Genomic DNA, 23,968 nt, shown 5'->3' with positions numbered 1-23,968 from the left:
GGTTGAATGGGCCTTGTTTCAGGACCTCAGATTACCTTAGGACCATGTTTCTCAAATCGGTGGCATGTGTACCTTTAGAGGTACATGCAAGTACCCCCAGATTTCTTTCATTTTTTTAAAAAGGGGTACTTAATAAAAAATGGTTGAGAAATACTGTGTTAGAGCATGTTAAACTGCTACCCCTCTCTATCACCCCATGTTTGCTCTAATTCAGAAGCAAAATGGTCTTAGTTGAGAGAATTAAGTTAGAATGAACTAAATGACATTACTTTTAAAGAGTGACTCCATTTGGGGGTTATGCACATTCACTTCAGAACTTGGGTTGATTTGCCTTAGTGTTCCTGAATATCCCCATGTAGGCCTTGGTCTTTAAAAAAAAAATTGTCACTGCTTCTTTAATGACCACAAATGGTCAGGACTTAGCCTATGTCTACACTGTGCAGCTTTCCCTGACAAGGGTGTAGCGACACAGTGCTATCGCTAAAAGTTTGGAAGTGCAAACCTTGTCTGTCGGCACTTTTGCTAATGAAATACTTCTACCTCCCTGCAAGCAGAATTCACTTTGTTGGCAGGACAGAGGTTCTGCCAGCAAAATAGTGTTTGCAGTTGAACTTCCCATGACACAACTTTCATCCTTGCCAGGGTCTGGAGTTAAACATAGCTTTAGGTTTAGGAAAGAAGAACCCTTCTGCTGACTCTATATTATCACGCTGCTACCCTATGTACAGAAGCTACTGTAAGTGCTGTGCATCAAATTGTTTCTTTACCTTGGCTTCAGGATTGTCCTCAAACTGTTGTCTCACAAATGTATCAAAAGCATCCCAGTAGTTTTCAGTTAAATTTCCACCCAGTGACCATAAATAGCAGAAAACAAAAGTCTGGCAGACTATGGTGTTTAATTTTGATTGGTCCTGTAAAGAAGAAAGACAAGTTGTACATTACTTTTCTGTACATCAGTGTCTTGAAAAAAGCCCAGCTATTACAAAAGCTGAATGAGTTTTCAAGAGTAACAATACTCAGAGAGGGTTTGATCTGAAGAAGTGGGTCTGTCCCACAAAAGCTCATCACTGAACAAATCATTTTGTTAACCTTAAAGTGCTAGATTTCTGCTGCTTTCTTTTGTTGGAGTGCAGACTAACACAGCTACCTCTCTTAATATTCAGGGACAGTCAGCTATACACGTTCTCAGTCCAAAGGCCAATAGGTTTAAAAAATTTAAAATGTTGAACTGATGAGCCTGCCTGGTCATTCTGAGCAGAACATGTCATCACCCTATAAATGTGGAGATGATGGAGGACAGAATATGTATGTGGTGAGTTCTGATGGTAGGACTTCATGGCCACAGCAGGGCCAGGGGTAGGACCTCACAGCCACAGCAAGGCTGATTGGAGGGCCTTTGCTTAAAAAAGGGTAATCCAGTTAAGCACTATTGTTTAACGAGTTAATCTTTTTAACATCCATAGTTCATCAGTAAAAAATACATTAAAAGATAAGAAACAGATTAAAGACAGTAATTCAACTAAGGCTATGTATACACTGCAATCAAAAGCATGACTGCACCTGCATGTAAACATACCTGAGCTAGCTTTGATCTAGTGAGCTTGAATACTGCTAGGTCAGAAACTGACAGCATGGGTCCCAGGCAGGGTTGTAGCGCCCACACTGCCACAGCTTTGCAGCTCATTTTGCTTGAGTGAGCTAGATCAAAACTAGCTCTGGCATGTCTACACAGGCAGAACTCTGCTTGCAGTGCAGACATACCCTAAGAGATTCCAGTCACATAATGCACGTTTCCTCATTTCTGATAGTTTTCATTCTGCTCAAATACTAGCTAAAAAATGTCTCATATTGTTCTCTGAAATGCCTACACCTCACTAAGACTGTTATTATTCACCTCTCAGCCCATTACCACCAACAGGTATTTTATCTGAAAATGCAGATTCCAATTTACTCACGTTAAAACTACTTTTCTACATGGTCTAAAGCTAATGTCCTAGTGAACAGAAAAGTACGTGCTCTCCTAAACAAACAAGCTAGAATTTCTGTTAGCTCAGATCATTAATAGATCTCATGATGTAAAATTAAACAGCACATGCTAAAAAGTTATTCAAAATAATGCAATTATTTCACATTTAAGTTTTATATCAGAATTATAAGTGATTTCTACATATCTTGAGTGTATTATGGAATGGGATGTTAAATATTTATACCATTTTAAGATCAGGGCCTCCTTTTCCGAGCAGCAAAGACTCCAGCAAACAACAAAGGGTAGTAACTTTACTGATGTCCACTTGTGGAATAGCTTGTGAGCATTTTTTATTGACAAACCTTAGACCATCTTCAACATAACGACAAAACAGATCAAACAAATGTTGTTTTGTTTCCTCATTTAACTAAAATGAAAACAATATTTATATTATAAAATGATTTTAAAAATTGTGTTCAACAATGGAAACACGACAGGCAGCTGCACAGCATCCTTGACATCTAGAACATACTTATAAATTGTATGCACATGCATACACACAACACATTTTTATATATTACAGATATGCAAACAAAGAATTAGTCTCACAAATCCGTTTCTGCAACCCTGATTGATGTGAGTTCTCTTTATTCATATGATATAGTCCATAGAAGACAAATAATAATCTGGAAAGTTTCATGAAGCAGTAATAGTACATAGGTGCACATTCCTCTTACTTCAATAGATTTTATATATTCAGATTCCTACTTTAATAGTTAATTATAATTAATGCTTAATGATGTTATTAATACTCTTTATTTTAAATCAATTAAAATATATAAATACAAAATAAAATCCTTCAATATTTATAAAAATATCAAATATTTGTTCCTCACAAGATCTTTCAGGCAGAGATTTGGAATTTCATAACAGGACTTAAAACTAACTTTTCTGACACCTACTTTACTTGCAAGACCTGCCATCCAGGTCTGTACATAGGGGATCCACTTCAGTTCATCAGGGTCGATGTATACCATTCCACATCGGCTAACTGTTGCAGGTGAGGCAACTCTCAGATCTTGCACCTGAAGAGTATGGATACTGGCTATAGAACATCATACCGTATATTTCAAATGCACTAAAGGAGATGGTTGTTTCCAATTTCCGTCACCTTAACTTAACTTGTGGGCAGGCATTCAAGTCTGAACTATAATCTACCACCCTATTCTATGGTCATATTTATTCCCTGTTAGCTTCTTGAGCTCCACCCTCCACCTGAAGTTTCCTCTTTCCCAGTGCTTTTTTGTGGTGGTACTTGCCAGTACTCAGTACCAGCATGGGAGGCAGGGAGTCAGCTGAGTACCGACTCCTCTTTTTTTTTTAAAAAAAAGGCACTGCTCCTTCCAATCTGAAGACAAAAAATGTGTGACTGGTAAAATTGTTTCTCTTTTTTTTTGGCATGCTGACTTGGTGCTATCTACCAGAGAGTTAATTACGGTCACATTCACACAGGGACCTGCTTTACTTAGCAATTATACCAAGAAACATATTTGTTAAGCATCAATAAAGAAGTCTGTTAGTGAAGTGATTTGGAAACTACAGGAAAAGCTGTCAATCTTAGCATAGCAATTAAATCACTTTTGGCACAGGAAATCATGAGAATACTCAGAATTTCACTTCAATTTACTCTTTATACAAGAAAGAGTTTTTCTAAAACAGTTAGAAACATGAACCTGTCACAAATCCTTGACTATTCCAGAAAGAAAGCTAATGAACAATATCTTGAATACTTACAGACCATTCTTGGTTTGGGACAGTCACTGTTTCCAGTACTTTAGCTGATGTTAAATCTACTTACTCATAGCTATAAAAGTTCTTGAACACTTTGACACTAGGTTCCTGAGGAAATACTGAATGCTAATAACATGTAAGTGAGGAAATACGGCTCTAGCCAGATCACCATGTCAGTGATGAAATTCAACAACCAAAATGCATGCATTGTCAACAGTGATGAGGCTTTTCCATTTTGACTAACTTTGATCGTTTTCATGACTGTCTGAATGGCTGCAACAGCATAAATATCATTCAACTAATTACTGACTCCAATGGAGTCTTGAATGGGATAAATCTGGACGAAAATATCTAGACTGGCTAAATGATACCAGAGTAGGTTGTGAGAACCACTGGGATTAAACATAAAGGAAGGGAAAGAATTACTTACTGAGGGACAATCAGCTAATGAGGTGAAACTGAGTCCTCACAGGGTAACAGAAAAAAATTCCCAACAGTGAAATCTGGTTGGAATCTTTCTAGCTCTCTTTTTATGATGTAAGAATGATACTGGCTGTGTCTACACGTGCCCCAAACTTTGAAATGGCCATGCAAATGGCCATTTCGAAGTTTACTAATGAAGCGCTGAAATGCATATTCAGTGCTTCATTAGCATGCGGGCGGCAGCGGCGCTTCGAAATTGATGAGCCTTGCAGCCGCGCGGCGCGTCCAGACGGGGCTCCTTTTCGAAAGGACGCCACCTTCTTCGAAGTCCCCTTATTCCCATGAGCTCATGGGAATAAGGGGACTTCGAAGTAGGCGGGGCCCTTTCGAAAAGGAGCCCCGTCTGGACGCGATGCGCAGCGGCAAGGCTCGTCAATTTCGAAGCGCCGCTGCTGCCCGCATGCTAATGAAGCGCTGAATATGCATTTCAGCGCTTCATTAGTAAACTTCGAAATGGCCATTTGCATGGCCATTTCGACGTTTGGGGCACGTGTAGACACAGCCACTATTATCTCAGAAAGGCAACTTAGTTTCTGGGTAAATAAGACTGTGTGAGCAGATGACCAGGAGAGATACAAGAAGAGGAGTTACTCAGGTCTAATCTTAGATTCTGGGTAACTATCAAGGAAAGATTCCCTGACGTTGACCCTGAATTGCTCATGTGAGAAGGGGAAGTCATTCTTCAGAAATCCCCAGACACAGAAATATAAACAGAGACCAGCAAACTCAAAAAAGCTGCAATAAATTCACATGTATCTGAGCCATATAATGCTATAATCCCTACATTAAGCAAAATGGACCATGAAGAGCCCAGAGAATACTAAAATCCAAGAAATTACAGTACCTCAAACATCATATGGATGGAGGGCGTGAGTTTGATTCTTTCACTGTTTGCCAGGCAAAGCATTTTGTTATCATCCAAAACTGTGTTCAAGTTTTCAATCCACAGTGCATCCACTGGCCCGTCACTGATGATCCACTTGTGATCTTCAGAGGTGTCATTTACAGCAGCTCGAACACTCAGACCCATCAAACCATCTTTCCACTCCAGAGTTAAATTATTAACTTCACCATACAATTCGCCCATTGTAATTGATTTGGGGTTTAGAATATAGGTTTTGACAGGTTGGTAAAAAGGGTTTTCCTCACCAGCCTCCTGTAAATCTCCTAAAGACTGCGCCAGAATTTGGTAAACTGTTGTTTTTCCACCTCCTGTTGGCCCAACTAGCATAACACCATGCCTCACTAACATGGTTTCATAGAGCTGTATGACTTTATGAACCATGCTTGCTTCAGGCTGCAATCCTTTGGAAAGCATGACATCGATAATCGTTGACTGTAGTATCCCATAGTCATGCTCTGGGATTATGACTCCCGGAAAAAGATCAGAAATAATTCCACTGTCAGAGACAAAAGGAGAAAAAATGATTATTTTTATTAATTGTAGGAAACTAATTACAAATAACATGGATTATAAATTTAGAAACATCCATTTTCCTACTGAAGTACTCCATATCCATTCTAGTGGGCTGTTGTGTTCACTTGCCAGCTTTCGTACAGAGTGACCACCTAACACTAGAATGACAGCCCCAGGGTTTAAACCAACATTTTCACACATGGGTGATTACAGTGAAGAACTTAAAACCATATTTTGAAACTTGAATTAGTGACCTAATTTTCAGAGGTGCTGAGAACCTGCAGACCCCACTGACGTCAGTGGAAGCTGCAGGTACTCAACACACACAAACCCAGACTCACTTAGGCAGAACACTTAAGCACATGCTTAAGTGCTTTCCTGAACAGAGACCTGACTGAGGTACCAATATATGAAACTCGGTGCCTAAATTTATACACTGAATGATGGGGTGCAACAATGGGGCAGCAGAGGATTGGGTCCCCCCCATACACACCCTGGCTGGATCAGGTTCAGAGGCATCAGCAGGAGGCCATGGGGGCAATGAGTGCCCCCCCATCCCATAGGCTCATGGATCCAGTGACCTGGGCTGGAGCCAGCTTCCCAGAAGTAGGACAGTGGTAGCAGACAGGCAGGATGAACTGCACACTTGAACTCTGTGTAAGTGATGGTAGGAGACCCGCAGACATGAAGAAGGAGGTGCAGGAAACAAGGGCCACAGGGAAGGAGGTATAGCCAGTTCAGGGGACAGATTTTTTAAGAGTGGTGGTGCACATTCACACATGCCTTGGTACACATAAAATTTATTCTGCACATGCATGGAAAAGATCAGAGGGAACATTGGCAGGCACATGTGGCAACCTAGTGGTCTGGATGCTGGGGAGACAGCCCCAGGAAGGTTGAGTGATGGGGGAGCATCCCCTGGTTGGGGAGGTAATATGAGGATGTGCTGGAGGGTAGTTCCTAAGGGGTGGAGGGATGGGTGCATGGGGATAAGATTGTGGCTGGGAACTGGGTATAGAGCAGAGACGGGTAACCAGGAATAGTGGGTGGGCCAGACAAATGGCCCTCCTTCATGTCAACGGGCTGCAGCAACCTGTAGTCCACTGGGTTTCCACCTGTGGCTCCCATGTCGCCCCCTTCCCCATCATGTCATGCCACCTTGACAGCACATTAATTGTAACAGTTAATCTTTTGACTTGTTTCGCTAATTTAAAATACTCTGGGTAGGCATTTGCCAGTGTTGAACTGAAAGGCACTGTACTGATTTGAATAATCTTGCTGTCATAACAAACAGCACACCTTTTAATTTTGGTGTGTATTTGTACATCTATACTGTGTATGTGGGCTACATAACACAATAATAAATAGATTGAGAAGTACTGTATAAGACATAAACAGCAATAGCCTCTCCACAAAACTACAAATTAAACTATTCTTAGAAAGTTGGGTCATCTATTAGGCTTTGGCAACATAACTGTGATACAACAAGATGATGAAAACAAACTAGTATTATGGAACTATACCTGAACAGAAGCGCATCATCCGCAAGAAATTTGGGTAGGTTAGAATCTCGTAAAGCCCTTATTAATACCACATCCTCATTCAGATCTGGGTTCTCTCTTTTTAGTGACCTGAATTTTAAAAAAGCAAACAAGATGTCTGAATTTTACTCAGTCTATTTTTATACTGATTATTGTTTATGGGAACTGTAGGGCTGGGTCTACACATGCCCCTTCCTTTTGACAGGGGCATGTTAATGAGCGGGTTTCAAAAGATGCTAATAAGGTGCTGCAATGAATATGCAGTGCCTCATTAGCATAATGGCGGCCATGGTGATTTGAAAGTGCAGCTTTTCGAATCACGCGCCACCCGTGGAGACGGGACCTTCTGAAAGGATCCCCCCAGTTTTCGAAAGCCTCTTCTTTCTACCTGGTGTTAGGAAGAAGGGCTTTTGAAAACTGGGGGGGGGGGTCCTTTCGGAAGGTCCCGTCTCCACTGGCGGTGCACGATTTGAAAAGCTGCACTTTCGAATCACCGTGGCTGCTATTATGCTAATGAGGCACTGCATATTCATTGCAGCGCCTCATTAGCATCTTTTGAGCCCGCTCATTAACATGCCCCTTTCGAAAGGGAGGGGCTTGTGTAAACACAGGATAGATGAACCTGTGTAAGTAATGTCTCATAAAATACCTAAGAATTCTAGTATATTTCCCTTACACTGTTGAGATATAATTTTGCATTGACTCAGCAATCCATTAATTATATATGAACCATAACTTTTGATTACTCGGTATGCTTCTATTATTTATTCCTCAGAAACCAGTAATCCTAGAGTCTGGAAGCAGTGTTAGCTAACCAAATCACCAACAACAAAACATGCATGCAAAACAGACAGAGAATTCCATGAAAGCTAGTTACTTATCTCCACAAGACAATTTATAGGGCTCAGTTTTGGATTTTTTTTTTGGCCCATTGTCTTTCTTTGCCCCCACCCGCTTCTGACCTATGCACCTGAATTGTCAGTTTTGATTTCAATTTTTTTGTGTTTGTACCTCTCTGCTATATAATCATTATGCCAATTCACTTTCAGCACTATCTCTGGATCTGAAGAAGTGGGTCTGCCCCACGAAAGCTAATAAATTATTCTGTTAGTATTTAAATTGCTACATGACTACTTTTTTGTTTTCTTTTGGAATGTAAAAAAAGCATAGCACTTCTGAAATTCATAGATTTAATATAAGATTTTCAGATATTCTGAAGAATATAGTTAGAGTGAAAACATACCGTCTTATCTGCCTAATCTACTTGTCCCTATAATCTGGTAATTTCTCTATTTTCATAAATTACACTACTGCATAAAAATATTGTGCAAAAATCATGCAGTGATCATCCACTTTTCATTTACAATAGCTGTAATTACAGAAGGATTTTTTAAAACACAGTAGTGTTAATATTTCTAAGTGTATGAAATTATATTCATAATGCTATTATACCTCACACAGTGTAAAAATTCTTACCCAGCCATGACTAATACAGATTTGACTGCTCTCATCCCAAAGTCATAATGATCTTGCTGAGAAAGCTGCTCGCTACAAAGTTTGTACATTTGAGTCATCTTCCTTGCTAGAATTTTGCTAGATTCAAATCCTTCAGAATACAGAATCACCTAAAGTAAACAAGAGACACCTACGTTTTTATTAAATACTCCGAATGTTTATTTCTATGGGCTAGTTGCTAATCTCATATTGTCTTAAGTGGAAGAAGGAACTGGCACTGAATGCATGCATATTAATATATGAATTAGGGATAATCATGTGTTAATTTATTTTAACTCTAGTTTTTTGCAAACATTCTCAGGTTTGCAGTCCTTTCTACAGGAAATAAAGCAGTAAAACAATTCACTTTGGGAAAATATTAAGGACCAGATCAGCAAACCTTACATCCCAAATTCTCACAAATGTATCTATTTACTTTCATGGCAACATTTGTGTGAGTACATGGTCACCAGTGTGGGCAAGCCTTGCCCTAAAGAATCAGAAGTCTCAGGCATAAGGCTATGTAATAAGTGTAGAAAATACTTTAAATTAAGGACTTACATGTCTAAGGGCACTGAAACATAGTATTTTTCCTGTTCAAACAAAAGAACGCTGTATGGCATTAACTAAATGGATTTATGAAGAAACTCCATCTTCTGAGGAAATAACAAGCAGTCCTGTGGCACCTTGAGACCTACAAACCCACTAGGTCATGAGCTTTCATGGGTAAAACCCACTAGGGTTTGTTGGTCTCTAAGGTGCCACACAACTGCTTATTCTTGGTGAAGTTACAGGCTAATACACTACTTCTCGGAAACTATTTACCTTTCAAGGAAATAGTTCACAAAGAGCGCTATGAACCAGCATAACTTCATTACTTATACTCGAAAAGACTCCAAGGAGGTAGAGAATACATATTCATGATAATACCATGGTTCATTACTATTAACCGATAACATTGCCCTAAAATAAGTATTTGCCACACATTTATCATATTATAGATTCATAGATTTTAAAGCCAAAGGGATCATCATTGTGATTATTCATTTTGACATCTTGCATATCCTAGACTACAAAACGTTCCCTGTATTTACAGGTACCTCAGCAATCAAGGCATAATTTGGAACCATCATTGCAAAGGGTCTGAAGAGAGCCTTTAGGTTGTCAGGCAGCTCTGTTCGTCCAGCATAGCCAGGATTCATTGTGATGAATGCTGCACAGGTCATCACCAACTTAATTTCCCGTCCCTCAAACATAAATCGAGAGAACTGTTGGAAAGAGAGTGAAGTGTCAAAATGCCATATACTAAATTTCTACAAAAAAAGTGAAATTAGACATTCATTTAAAAATGAAGACTGTTTGAAGGAGGAGATTACAGATAGCAAATAGAGGTTTGTATCTACATCTGGGTACAAATACACTTGTATAATGCAATTTTCATTTTGAAAAACTAAACTACTGGCATCACATAGGGTTGTAAAAGTGAAACAAAACAGAAGTCAAGGTGAAAAAGAAATCCTCATGTGCACAACAGACGGCTCTGTGGCATTTCAGGTTGTGAAGTGGGGCTATTCCACAATGGTTGGCTCTGCTCACAGAGGCAGACATCTCTGAGGTTCCATCATGTCTAGAATTAGGGTTTGCTTGTGGGTTTTGTTTTCAGTTCAGAAGCAGAGGAGAGTACATTCACTGGAGTCTCATGCTGCTCTTTATTTACTGAGGGGCATTGGGCCAGTGCAGACCTCCCAGTTCTCACAAAACCAACAGCTATAGAACCAGAGGGTTTTGCCTCCAGAGTAGCTCCTCCTTGCTCCTGACTAGCAAGGCCTGAAGCTGGCTCTGATGCTCTTTGAGAGCTCTTGAGGTAAAACTGCTGATTACACACACTGATGGAGAGTCCTTCCCCCAGGTAAGCCAGACACCTCCTGTGGGCATCTGGAGTGACAATTTCAGCAGAACAAGAGGTACACCTCTTAAGTCCTGGCCTCTTCTGCTTTGGATCTATTGTAAAACCCCTGAGCCCATGCTGAGGCACTAAACCCAGTAAAATGAATACAAGAAATAGCTTCCAAACACAAACAATCAAAGCTCAAATGTCTAACATTAATCCTAACTGAAAATGCTAAGAAAGACACTGAGTTTTTTAAGAGGATGGAACAGTTTGGTGAGGTTCCTGGTCCTCAGCTTCTAGGTGAGGTTGACCAGGAACACTTTGACAGGAATCCTCTTCCTTCCCTACTGAGACTTCCTAGACACAGGGGAGACAATGCCTCTCTGCTTGTTGCTTTGGAACATTATGACCTGATTGTCCATCTGAATCAGGCCCACCTATTGCAACATTGGGGTTTGAAAGTTTCTGCGTGTTGTGAACCTGATCCTAGGAACTGAAGATCTGCATTATGTGGAAGATAGCTGAATAAGAATGGAGGAGAGAAAAGCCCAGAGAAAAGAGATCTGAGATCAGTATGGGAAGGAGGTGGGCAGCCCTTGGTGGGGAAAGAACAGGTTAAGAGCTATTTAGAAAAGCAAGACACACACAAACCCATGGGTCCAGATTCAATGCATCCCAGGCTACTGAGGGAATTGGCAGATGTCCAGAGCCTTTGGCTATTACCTTTGAAAACTCATGGAGATCAGGAGAAATCCTGGGTGACTGGAAAAAGGCAAATGTAGTGCCCATCTTTAAAAAAGGAAACAAGAAAAATCCAGGGATCTATAGCCCGGTCAGCCTTACCTCAGTCCCTGGAAATATCATGAAGGGGATTCTCAAGGAATCCATTCTGAAGCACTTGGAAGATGGGAAAGTGATCAAGCGTAGTCAATATGGTTTCACCAAGGGCAAGTCATGCCTGACCAGTCTGATTAGCTTCTATGATGAGGTAACTGGTTCTTTGGACATGGGGAAGTCAATGGATGTGATATACCTTGACTTTAGCACAGCTTTTGATACATCTTTATTAATGATCTGGATGAAGGGATGGACTGCACCTTCAGCAAATTTGCAGATGACACTAAGCTAGTGGGACAGGTAGATACATTGGAGGGTAGGGATAGGGTCCAGAGTAACCTAGATAAATTGGAGGATTTTGCCAAAAGAAATCTGATGAGGTTGAACAAGGACAAGTGCAGGGTCCTGCACTTGGGATGGAAAAATCCCAAGCATTCTTATAGGCTGAGTGCTAACTGGTTAAGCAGCAGTGCAGCAGAAAAGGACCTGGGGATTATGGTGGATAAGAGGCTGAATATGAGTCAACGTTGTGCCCTTGTAGTCAAGAAGGCTAATGGCATATTGGGGTGCATTAGGAGAAGCATTTCCAGCACATCTACTGAAGTTATTATTCCCTTCTATTCAGGACTGGTGAGGCCTCATCTGGAATATGGAACTGCTCCAGTTCTGGATCTCCCCATATATAAAAGATATGGATGCATTGTAGTGGGTTCAGTGGAGGGCAAGGAAAATTATTAGGGGGCTGGAGCATATGACCTATGAGGAGAGACTGAGGGATTTGGGCTTACTTAGTTTACAGAAGAGAAGAGTGAGGGGCAATTTGATAGCAGCATTCAGCTTCCTGAAGGGGGGCTCTAAAGAGGATGGAGAGAGGCTGTTCTCAGTAGTGACGGATGGCAGAACAAGAAGCAAAGGTCAGACATTACAGAAGGAGAGGTTTACGTTGGATATTAGAAAAAAAATATTTCACTGGGAGGCTGGTGAAGCACTGGAATGCTTTACCTAGAGAGGAGGTGGAATCTCCATTCCTAGAAGTTTTTAAGTCCTGGCTTGACGAAGTCCCCACTGGGATGATTTAGTTAGGGCTGATCCTACTTTAGGCAGGGGGCTGGACTAGATGGCCTCCTAAGGTCCCTTCCACCCTAGGAGTCTATAATTCTATGAAACAGAGAAGGATCTTTTTTATTTTCCTGTTTCCTGGAAATTGGAAGTATAATGCCTTTGGGGGTTTTCTGTGTAGGGCAAGATCTATGGAGACACAACAAAGTGCCTCATGATCTTTCAAAATGAAAAGCCCAGTGGTCTAAACCTAGAGCCCATTTACCTGTCTTTTGCCTAATCTCTAGACACAGAAGTTAAATGGTGAGGGGTTGGAGGCCTCTCTAATTGGGGATAAGATGCAAGGGCAGCCACAAAGACCCTTCACATCCATTACTTTGGTGTCAGGGCTGCAATAGTATCTGTAGTCTGCCCTGCAGCCCCAACACACTGGGGTTACATCAATGAATTCAGATAGATGAAAACCAACAGTCCTCCCCATAACTCTTCCCCAAATTCTCTCCTCTGTAGGCCTGATGTTGAGCCACTGGGAAGCCCTGGCCTCTGTGCTTTGCCCCACCCCATATATAGAACCACACTGTATGCACAGTTCTCATTTGGGCCAGGATATTTAGCCTTATGGATATGTAAGACATGTAATTAACAACCATATGGTTCAACAAAAGCTGTGACTCAGTTTCCAAATGTGGAGACAGACTCCTAGCTTTAGAATCATTCAACCCTGTAAACAATTCATTTCTCCCAATTTTATTAATTACTTCTGGAATTTTGAAAACGCCACTTCTTATGAGTCACCTCAAGATCTACGCTTTACTTCTGTGACTGAATCCAACTCCTCTAATACTTTGACATAATTCAGAAAGGATACCTCGTGTTATCTTAGTTGCTGTGTACATACACTGCCCATGGCAACAATATCCTTTATTTGGTTTGATCTGGTAAGAAGCAACAACCGGAATGTTGAGGAATGGAAATAAAATCAAGTAATAATTTATAAGATTCTAAGGAGGAGCTTAAAAATGGCAGAAGGCAAGAATGGCTAATATGCTGTGAATAAGAAAGGGTGCATGAAAGAAAAGTACTTATGAATTCTAAATTTGAGAAGAAATAAGATGTATTTGTTTTGGAACTCAACTGCATTTCATTTGGTGGTCTCTAGTGCCCACTGGCATGAAGTCAATATAGCCTAAATGTTACCAGTTAGTATTAATTAAATCTGTAGAGCTGTGCTGGGAAGAGCTTTTGAACAATAATTCAATTAAAGAAACACCAAAAAGTAACAAATATTTAACTCATTTTTACTGAAAAATAACATGAAAAACCTAGCAGTTTAATATCCCAGCTTTAAATAAAATTGATAATGGAGCACAATTCCTCTTGTCATATGAGTTGGGGATTTTAATTCAACATCAGGAAATATGCCATCATAGCCCCAATTCTGTAAACAATGTATCTTTTCTCCAGCATTTACTCACACTAAATTCAATGGGACTACATGCAAAAATAAAGATATACTCAGTAGCAAGTCTTTGCTAGATCAGACCCAGAGCGGTCACTGTTTAGCACCCCTGCTGGAACTCTCACAATAAAAGGATAAGGACTGAATGGGTGTGTAGAATGGAGATTCAGCTACTCTCCGATCTTTACAAGTGAGCTCACTGGTCAGGTTGTGACACATTTGTGGGGAAGCTTGCACTGCTGCTGCACATGCTGTACTTGTACTCTGGTTAAATGAAGGATTTAAAATCTCAGCTTAGAACCCTTCACAAGTAGGACATTCATCAAAAATGCAGATAAAATAATCCACCTGCTTTACTATCTAATACAAAAGATATTACCTTTGCAGCTTTGGCATTCCTAATAGTAATCAGCTGCTGAGCGATCACAGAGAGAACTTCAATATCAATTCGGTTAAATTCATCAAAGCAGCACCATGCTCCAGACTGGGCCAAACCACTGAAGAACCGTCCCATCATCTGAAACCATAGAAGCATCATAGCTTATACACTGACATATCTCAAGTTCTTCAGAAGCTACAACACTCATTAGTGCAGGGTGAGAAAAATGCAGAGGAAGAAGACGTGGCCCTATGTGGAAGAAAGAAAAACCTGACTTATTTGTACAGCATACAGTACCCTGAGGCCCTCCCATTCCGATTGGATCCAGAGCACTGAATGAGGCAGAGAACCTGGGCAAAGAAATCACCATATTACCCTGCAATTAAAAATGAATAGGCACAAGGGGCAAAATAAAATGTTTAGAGTAAAAGCCCCAGAATGATTCTAGTCAACTGGAAAGCCATAGTTTTACACACTCTTGCTTCTGGTCAGCTTTATGTCTTAAAGCACTTCAAGATAGTTTCATTATGTGGCCCAATTCTGAACTGAAAAAAATAAAGAAAAGTTTAGGAGCAGAGAGAGAGCTAAAGAAAGAGAAAAGAGGCCCTGAAACAGATTCTCAATGCTGAAAATAGGAGAGAAAAAGGGAAAGGGGCCCTGGAAATAGAAAGAAAAAATGAAGAGAAAGCTGGCATCAGAGAGTATCTGCACTGGAGTAGGCCACTGGAGAGCTATACACCCAGAGGAAAAGACAATGGAAACTCTTTAAAATGTATTTTATTGCCACATGTATATTCAAATGCCTTCTTAGAAAAATGTCTTCAATATCATTAATACTACAATAAAAAAATCCTTGTTCACCAAAAAGACACCCCCTGGTTTGTGAAATCCAAACCCTTCCCTGAATTCTATTCTCCACGTTTTTTTAAAATAAAATTAATACAATCAAATCAGCTCCCAATTTAAAAGTTAAATGCTCACCTACAAAATTCTCAGTAACAGTGCCCAGATTTGCACTCCCATTTCACCACTCAGTAGGCATAAAGGGATATGGTCTGGCCCCTGCTGAGTATTTTCACAGCGGAAAGGAATTCCAAAGTGGTGCAAAGCTGGTGGAGTTGGCTTCTGCATGTCAACCCAACACAGCAAGGGAGTCTTGTTGAAGAGGCAGTGGGTGTGATAAGGCAGCAGTTAGTGAAGAGGTGGAATGGTGTCTACTTCCCTATGGCAAGCATCAGCTAGTGAAGGATATATTTGTGCAGGGATGAGTGAGCTTTTTACATCAGCCCCCACTTTTTGTCCATCCCAGAGAGCTTTGGAAGTGAGTGGTGATCTCCCAGAAGTGATGCACTGCACTCCCTCAGCAATGGTGGCGGAAGCTGCCCTACGGGCGAGGTGGGGACAGACGCCAATAAGTCAGCTTTCTGAATGCCACTTTATCTTTTGAAAAGCTTGGATTTATTTTTAATTATTCAAGGAAGAGAGATCAGCAAAAAAAAAAAAATTATAAATCTCCTTTCTATAGATTGGACCTGTGGGATCATTTCTCTAACCTGAGCACTAAACAGAAAGAGACTGATAGTAATAGTGCTGGTTTTGTAACTTACGCTGCTTCTTACTGTAAGGGATTCTCAGCAACAATGAAACTTTAAACAAAATATGCTCCTCTCTCTTTGCATCAGACTCTCAGAAGTTTCAAAGCCAGTCTAGCTCAAGGTGCCCCAAGGAATTCAGTCTGAACATGACTTATAAAACAGAATTAGCATTTGTAAGGCAAAGCCCCTGGCGGAGCTTGAGCCCAGGCCCAGTGCTTGGGACATCTCAGTTTATTGCTGAAGTGGGCCTGGTGGGAGCAGGGAGTGAGTATCTGACAGGTGCTGATCCAGTCTGGCCTAGGAGCTCAGCTGTCAATCTACACAAAGTGTGAAGCCTTCATGCTTCTCTGACCACGTTGTCCCCACAGCCTTTCCTGCTGGCAGCTGCAAGCAGAGCCTTTTGTAAGGCATGGAGCAGGCTGTGGGCAGTGGGAAGTTCAGCCCAAGTTCCACTGAACACTCAGCCACTCACTTCCCCACAGGAGGGTTATTAATCAACCTGCTCTCCTGCAGCAAGGCCACATCCTCCTCCGAAGAAAGAGCTCCTGTCTCCGTCAAAACAAACAAACAAAAAGAGACCAGGAGACAGCTCTCAGGAGAACTCAGCACACTAGGAGCAGAGTGTCTGCAGAGAAGGTAACTGATTTGGCAGGGGAAGGGGAGAGTCATCCCGATCACACAGCGATTGTGCTGTGCCCCCTCCATTTCTTGGCCCCCCACTTTGTGCACCCCTACCTTACTGAACTGTTCACAGCTGTCATGTCAGAACAGGTTTATGTCAGGACCAGAGCTGGAACAGTTTGGGACTGCCAGCCCTAACATATTGAGCACATCTTGGCAACAGAGAGAATCTAACTCAAGATGAGATTTTAAAATACATTTCTAAAGAGTAGGGAAACTTGTTATTATGGATACCTCTTCAAAAAACTACCTTTTTATACATCCACAATACTTGCATCTGATACTTTCCTTCCTCACGGAGAAGGGGGAACCTCTTTATCTCTATAGCTCAAACTTCTTAAAAACTTCCCTGTCTTCTTCACTCTTTCCTAATGCTCATGAAGAGTTTTTGCTAATTTTCATGCGTCAGCCACTTCTTTTCTTTTCACTATCCCCTCCTCTTCCTTTTCACAGTGCAAAGAGCAAATTCTGTGGTAGGACAAAATTACAATGCAATTTCTATGGAGAGATTTAACAAAGGAAACCTTTGTGGCTAATGCACATGACTACAAATTCAAGAGCCCTGGTTTCCACTCCCAGCTCTACCATTCATTTCCTCTGAGACTATAGACAATTAACTTCACAGGGACAAATGGGGCATTCAGTTCTGCAGTTCTGACTGCAGGGAGATTGCTCATATGAATACATTTACTTCTCATACCTTGTAATCCAAACCATCAGAGCAGTTAAACACAACACACTGGATGGCTAGCGCTTTGGCGAGGTCTTTGGTAGTCTCTGTTTTACCAGTTCCAGCAGGTCCAGCAGGAGCTCCACCTAGGTCAAGCTGCAAAGCTCCCATCAGGCAAAGGTAGCACCGATCCTGGGAGATTGATACAGTACTGTTACCTAGGGAGGAGGAGGTATTTGCCACAGTTTTTCTGACTTATTTAAACCCTTCATAGGCCTGCTGACAGATTGACAAATAACCTGTGTATAAGGTGACTGCAAGTAGTATGGAGCAGATCCTCACTTGTAGCTCCTCATATGGCTTTGGCAATTTACACCAGCTGAAGCTCTGCTCCAATATATTTAAATCAGCAAAAACTGTCCCAAACACACTTTTAAACAGTAAAGCTCAGCATATGAGCATCCAGTGGGCTAAACTCTAAAGTCCTCATTTTAGTAAAACTCCTGTTATCCAGCTTTATTACATTGCTTACTGTGCATAAGTCTGGTTTTCCAATATGCCAGTTTGGATGGTTCACTGCAATCAAAAACTCAGTTCAAAACCTGTCCACAAATAATCCTATATTTTTCCCACCATAATAGAAAATGCACAGATGTTCTGTAGATTAGCTGAACTAACCACCTTGCAGAGCTGCAGTAAAAGCTTGATTATCCAGCATCCTGCAGGAACAGGGAATGACAGACAATCACATTTGCTGGTTAGTTTACAGGGCCACTCGCCCTGCTTGCTGACCATGGTGGGGAAGCACACTGCTCCTGAGGCTCGAGGGGAGCACTGCTGCTGCCCACCCCAACAGCGCAGCTGGTACTGGCCAGGGAAGCTGCCCTGTGGCAATTAGCCCACTTAGCTACATTGTGGCAGCTGGCTCAGGCTGAGAAGCCCACCCCATGACAGCTGGTCCCAGACAGGAAGCTGGCCCCATTCAGCCAGCCCCTGCAGAGGGAGCTGCCCCATGGGGGCTGCACCGTGGCTGCTGGCTGAGACCAAGAAGCCAGCTCCATTCAACTGGCCCCCGTCCTGGGGATGAGGGTGTGGCTCTGTGGCAGACGGTCCCAACAGGGCAGCCAGCCATGGGGCAGCTGCCCCAAGTGTTGGTGATCTATGTTCCAGATAATTCAGCTTTTACTGTATATAGGAACATATCGAATCCCCTCACCAAAGTTAAAAAAATAGTAACAGGCTGTTATTTTCCAGAGCACTTTAGTTTTATTTTGCTGCGAAGAGCTAATGTTATAAAGGAACATAAGCCCCTGTTTTGTACAATGCTATAAGTCAACCCCATACTGAAAGATTTCTAAATACCAGCTATGGGTTATTCATTACTAATACTTCTAAAGCAACAAAACCCTATATAAATAATGATGAAGGGTGTAAGTAAATACGTACAGTCAGTGGGGTTATCACTAATCTCGGACACGCGCCCAGGTATTCATAGCCATACGTATACTGGGATAAAGCCATCCTAGCAACACAGTTATCCAGATCAAGATCCCAATAATAACGTAGTTGTCTCTGCCATTCAAAGCTGTCAACTGAGTCCACCTACAGAGATAATAAGCAGTACATTTTTGAATACTTTTTTTCAAAGAAGTTAAATTTGATACTTTTGTTCATAATGTTATTTTGGGGAAAAAACAGCTGCTTTACCTTTTCCGCCACAAGCTCACTAACAATATCTCTTGCATGTACATCAATAGTTATCAACGCTGTTATAATATTTCGGTGTAATTTTGGAAGGATGCCACGGACTAATCCAGCCAGTGCACTTAACCTCTACAAAAGGATTTAAAAAGTGTTAAAGTATTTTCTTACTACACTGAAAATATCAGAACTTGAAAAATAAATGGTCAGGTTATCAGCAGGTACAAATTAGCACAGCTCCAGGATATGTCTGAAGCTAAGAAATAAAATTGCACATTTTTAGAGATATTATGGATATTTGGAATATAGCTGTTTTACATGTGAGGGCCATTAAAATAAAGCTTGCATATGTTTTTTTTCCTATTTTTGATTGCTTTCAAATGGTTCTCAATACAGAGAAGAAAAACAATGCATAAACTCAGCAGATCTAAAACCAACTAAAGAACAAAAAATCATGAACAAAATTACAGAAAATCAAACAGGAAGACTGCTGATGTGGAAGCTGACTACCAGACTCCCCAGATATTAGCTCCACCAGCAGCTAAATATTATCAAACACCAATGTGAAAGCATTGGCTCCGAGTATTTGGCTGCTACATACTGAAACCTCTACCCACTCTGGCTAACTCTTCCCACAAAAGCGCTGTGCCTAGCTCCCCAGACTCATGTGCCCACTCACATGACCAAAAGACCATTTTTGAGGAAAGTTTGGCCGACATGGGCACTCACAGTTCCCTCATGTCATTCCATAGAAGCAGGGTATAAAGACCCATCCCCTTAAGCCATCTGTCAGTTCTTATGCCTCCCGAAGCCTTGTCTGGAGATGAGGTCCAAAGCAGAGTTAAGGATACAGGGGTCAGTGAGGCTTGATGGAGGCAAGGCAGGTGGAAAACTGGTTACTGTTTGCAAGTTGGGGCTACTATAAGAGGGTGCATAACTGGCTGGGTAATTGTTCTTAGTAGTTATGAACAGTTTACAGTTATGCTGGAAGGCAATAACAAGTGTGGATCTGTGGGGATCAGTTTTGGGACTGGTGCTGTTCAATATCTTCAATACTGATTTAGGTAATGGCATAGAGAGTACACTTATAAAGTTTGCAGTTGATACCAAGCTGGGAAGGGTTGCAAGTGCTTTGGAAGCTAGGGTCAGAATTCATACTGGACAAACTGGAGAAATGGTCTGAGGTAAACAGGATGAAGTTTTATAAGGATATATGCAAAATATTCCACTTAGGAAAGAATAATCAGTTTCACTCACATAAAATGGGCAATTCCTATCGAGGAAGAAGTGCTGTGGAACAGGATATAGCGGTCACAGTCAACCACAAACTAAATATCAGTCAACAGTGTAACACCAGTGCAAAAACAGCAAACTAAATTCTGCGAGACAATAGCAGGAGTGTTGTGATAGACATGACAAGTAATTCTTTGGCTCTACTCTGCACTGATTAGGCCTCAGTTGGAATACTGTGTTCATTTCTGAGCACCACATTTCAAGAAAGATGTGGAGAAACTGGAGACGATCCAGAGGAGAGCAACAAAAGGTGTAGAAAACATGACCTCTGAGGAAAGACCTAAGGAACTGGGTTTATTTAGTCTGGAAAAGAGAAAACTGAGAGCGGACATGACCAAAACTTTCAAATATCTGAAAGATTGTTACAAGGAAGAGGGAGAAAAATTATTCTCCTTAACATCTGATGATAATAGGACAAGAAGCAATGGGCTTAAATTATGGCAAGAGAGGTTTAATTTGGACATTAGGAAGAACTTCCTAACTTTCAGGGTGATTAAACATAGGAACAACTTGCCTATGGAGGCTGTGGAATCTCCATCTTTCGAGATATTTATGAGCTGGTTGGATAGGTATCTGTTGAGGATTATCTAGATGGTGCTTGGTCCTGCCGCAAGGGCAGCGTACTGGAACGGAGGACTTTTTGAGCTCCTTACCAGTTTTATGGAAGATTCCCCTTCACGATCTTGCCTATGTAAAGCCTATTGCAAGAAGCTAGTTAGCAGCGAGCTCCCTAAGACAGAGGCACAGCATTCCCCAAACCAGCATCTGCTCTTGACGTCATGTCAAGAAGTCACTTGTGAAGATATGAACGGAATTCCATGCAGCAAGCCCTACATATTTTGAAAGAAGCCACTAACCATATATTTTCCTTTAAGACTTACCCTGGTGGAGTAAGCCCTGACATGGCTCAGACATGTGAACATCACCTGGTTCACAACATTACTAGATACACACTTGAGAGCACTTAGAAGAATTTTACTTTCTTTTTAAAAATTAATTCAAAACTAATTTTCAGGAATGGCACAACAAAACTTTAAGCTCTTTTCATGCCAGCTCCCTCACCCCCAAAAAAACTCACATCAAAATTTATTTTTTCAAAGTCAGCCAAGGCTTGTAAGTGATCACGATCTTCTCCTTCTAAGCAATGAGTCAGATCACGGCACCACATGAGCTGGGAAACAGTCAGGACAACCTGCATAAAGGGAACATACAAATACTATTGATACAGCTCACAGAAGTTGACAGAGTAGGAACGCAGGTACGATAAAGATGGGGATCACATAAACAAGCAAGACTGTGATCATGCAAGCAAGCATGGGCTTAAACTGGACAACTCATGGGCTTAAAACTACGTATATGTTTAGATGTTTGCAGGATCAATGCCAAAGTAAGTTGGGTAAGTGTAGTGCACCGGGTTGCTATCCAGACCAATGGAGCTGCGGTGTCACCCCTGTTCTACAGCCTTTCGTGTCCTACAATGCCTAGCTGAAGTAGCTCCCACCTAGGCCACCCACAAACAGCCATTCAGCATGCAAGACAAATCTTGAGTTTCTGTGAGTAGCTAGGGCTCCGGTCTGGCTTGGTCAGACTGCAAGGTGACCCCAGCATGCTTCCAGCCCTGGATTTTCCCCCAAGACAGTCCAAATATAAAGTCCATTATTCCTTTAAAGGAATAAATATACAACAGCTTAGATACAATTATCCTACAACTACCTTAGAGTTCTCCAGACACTTAAATGAAAACACACTGGATTAGATAAAATAATCAGATGAGTTTATTAACTGCAAAGAGATTTTTGAGTAGAACTAATGAGACATCATAATCAAAAATGGTTACAAGAAAAATAAAGATAAACACATTCTACTGCCTAATTTAGAGAAATTATATTAGATTCAAACAGAGTTTCTTATCACTTATTTCTAGCAGCACTACTGATCAAACTCATGGATTAGGACCCTTCCCACAGAGTCCAGCTGCTGCTTCCTTTATCTTTTCAGGTACAGAGAGTGAGGTGGGCAGTGAGAGAGAAAAGGTTGTTCTTGGGGTGTTTGCCCCTCCTTTTGCTATACTCCCCTTTTCCAAGACATGCACAGAAAACTTTTACATGTCTGTCAGTCCTGGGATCGGGATCTTTTGTGATATTCCAATATGCCGGATGTTCCAATATACTCTGGGTGAGGGCTCTGCGCCACTCAGGGGAGCTGCTCTGGGCAGGGAGCTGCTCTGGGCAGCTTGCACATGGATATTCTGCATGGGGAGCCAATCTGGGCAGCAGGCACTGGGCAGGAGAGCAGAGGAGCCACCGGCTACACACAAGGGACAGAATGCCAGTTAGTTGAAATGTCCAGTTGTTTGAATACCAGTTAAAACAGAGTTTACTGTATGTTTGACTAACTTAGTTTTACATGAATCTCAACATGTATTTTTAACATCATATGGGATAAACACATAACTTTATACAGGAAGCTGCTGCTCACATTTTACCATGCTATTACTGATCAGCAAGTTAGGAGTTTTTTAAATGATTCCTTATTTGGCATACCTTGTACAAACATTATTGCAACCGTGTACAGTATGTAAACACAGGGTTGTATTCCATCACAGTAGGTAAAAAAAAACACTCAAAAATGAGCATGGCTTACCTGAGATGGGTGTCCAGCAACAACCCATTCCGATCTCACTCTGGTTTGATAATCAGCAATAGCAGCTTTAGTCAGACGTCGAAGAGAGGTGAACATGGCTTCTTCTACTTTACTAAGCCAATCTTCTACATTTCCTCTGGCTTTAAGTCCTTTCCCTAAACTAACCTAAAATCAATAGCTGTGTTAGTCACAGAGATAGTATTTCGTCTGAGTTTATACATTCATACCACGATGTTGTAACTATTCTCTAGGAGCATTAAAGGCACAGCAAAAATGGCCTGATTCACTAGTTTATTTTTATGCCAGTGTATCTGCACTGAAATCTATGGAGGTCTAGCTTCATAAACCTGGAATAATGCAGTGATGGGTCTGATCTATTCTGTATGTATTCATATAGACCTGCTGCGTTTCTAACGATTTGCTTTCACATACTGTGTACTGTATATGGAAAACAAAAATATTTACTGGAAACAGATTAAATGAGTAAGGAAATTTACTTACCCTCTCTCCCTCAGGTGACAACATTGCTAAAATATCATTAGTAAAAACCTTTTCCTGTTCTCCCTCAGATGGCGTCATCATGGCAAATTCTAGTTTAGAAACCGAATCAAAGCATTTTCTTAAATGAGGCTGAACTGCTTGAGGATTGCGAGTCTGGGCCAAGATTTCCAGGAGTTCATCATTTGATAAAAAGTAAAATCTATTTGATAAACAAAAGAACTTTAGTGGCAAAATATTTTTTGTAAAAATAAAAAGCATTCTCAATGGTAGCTAAAATAGCATAATTTCAAAGGGTTTAATAGTATGACTAAAAATTCTTGTCTTTTGTATTAGTAGCACACAGTGTAACACTAAATCAAATATGTGCCTTGCATTGATGTCAATCAACTGATTGTACAGATTGTTTGCAATGACTTTTTACTAACCTTGGGAAGATAACTCGTTTGGACTCCAAATAAGCCTCTAGGCATTTTTGAATTTGATCTAGCAGCCCGTTGTTATTCTGAAACGTCTCTAAAAGACCTATTCAGAGAAAAAAAAAGATTATTTGAAAAAAACTGTAGTGAA

At 41.0% G+C, this 23,968-nt stretch overlaps 1 protein-coding gene across 1 annotated transcript in view; it reads right to left on the bottom strand.

Moving 5' to 3' along the window:
- The window catches only part of DNAH6 (dynein axonemal heavy chain 6), a 168,284-nt gene that overhangs the window by 104,966 nt on the left and 39,350 nt on the right, over positions 1–23,968 (bottom strand). The window contains exons 22-36 of the mRNA XM_074994025.1: positions 23,827–23,923; positions 23,402–23,600; positions 22,901–23,065; positions 21,336–21,449; positions 18,971–19,096; positions 18,710–18,865; positions 17,294–17,455; positions 14,318–14,455; positions 9,793–9,960; positions 8,675–8,823; positions 7,181–7,288; positions 5,085–5,640; positions 2,929–3,051; positions 2,211–2,393; positions 768–911 (exon numbers count right to left, since the gene is read on the bottom strand). Of these exons, the coding sequence (XP_074850126.1) occupies positions 768–911; positions 2,211–2,393; positions 2,929–3,051; positions 5,085–5,640; positions 7,181–7,288; positions 8,675–8,823; positions 9,793–9,960; positions 14,318–14,455; positions 17,294–17,455; positions 18,710–18,865; positions 18,971–19,096; positions 21,336–21,449; positions 22,901–23,065; positions 23,402–23,600; positions 23,827–23,923 (2,588 nt within the window). The remainder of the gene's footprint in view (positions 1–767; positions 912–2,210; positions 2,394–2,928; positions 3,052–5,084; positions 5,641–7,180; positions 7,289–8,674; positions 8,824–9,792; positions 9,961–14,317; positions 14,456–17,293; positions 17,456–18,709; positions 18,866–18,970; positions 19,097–21,335; positions 21,450–22,900; positions 23,066–23,401; positions 23,601–23,826; positions 23,924–23,968) is intronic.

This window comes from Carettochelys insculpta, chromosome 5, assembly GCF_033958435.1.
Source record: "Carettochelys insculpta isolate YL-2023 chromosome 5, ASM3395843v1, whole genome shotgun sequence".
In the NCBI taxonomy this organism is placed as follows: Eukaryota; Metazoa; Chordata; order Testudines; family Carettochelyidae; genus Carettochelys; species Carettochelys insculpta.
This window is presented reverse-complemented; position numbering and strand designations above follow the sequence as displayed.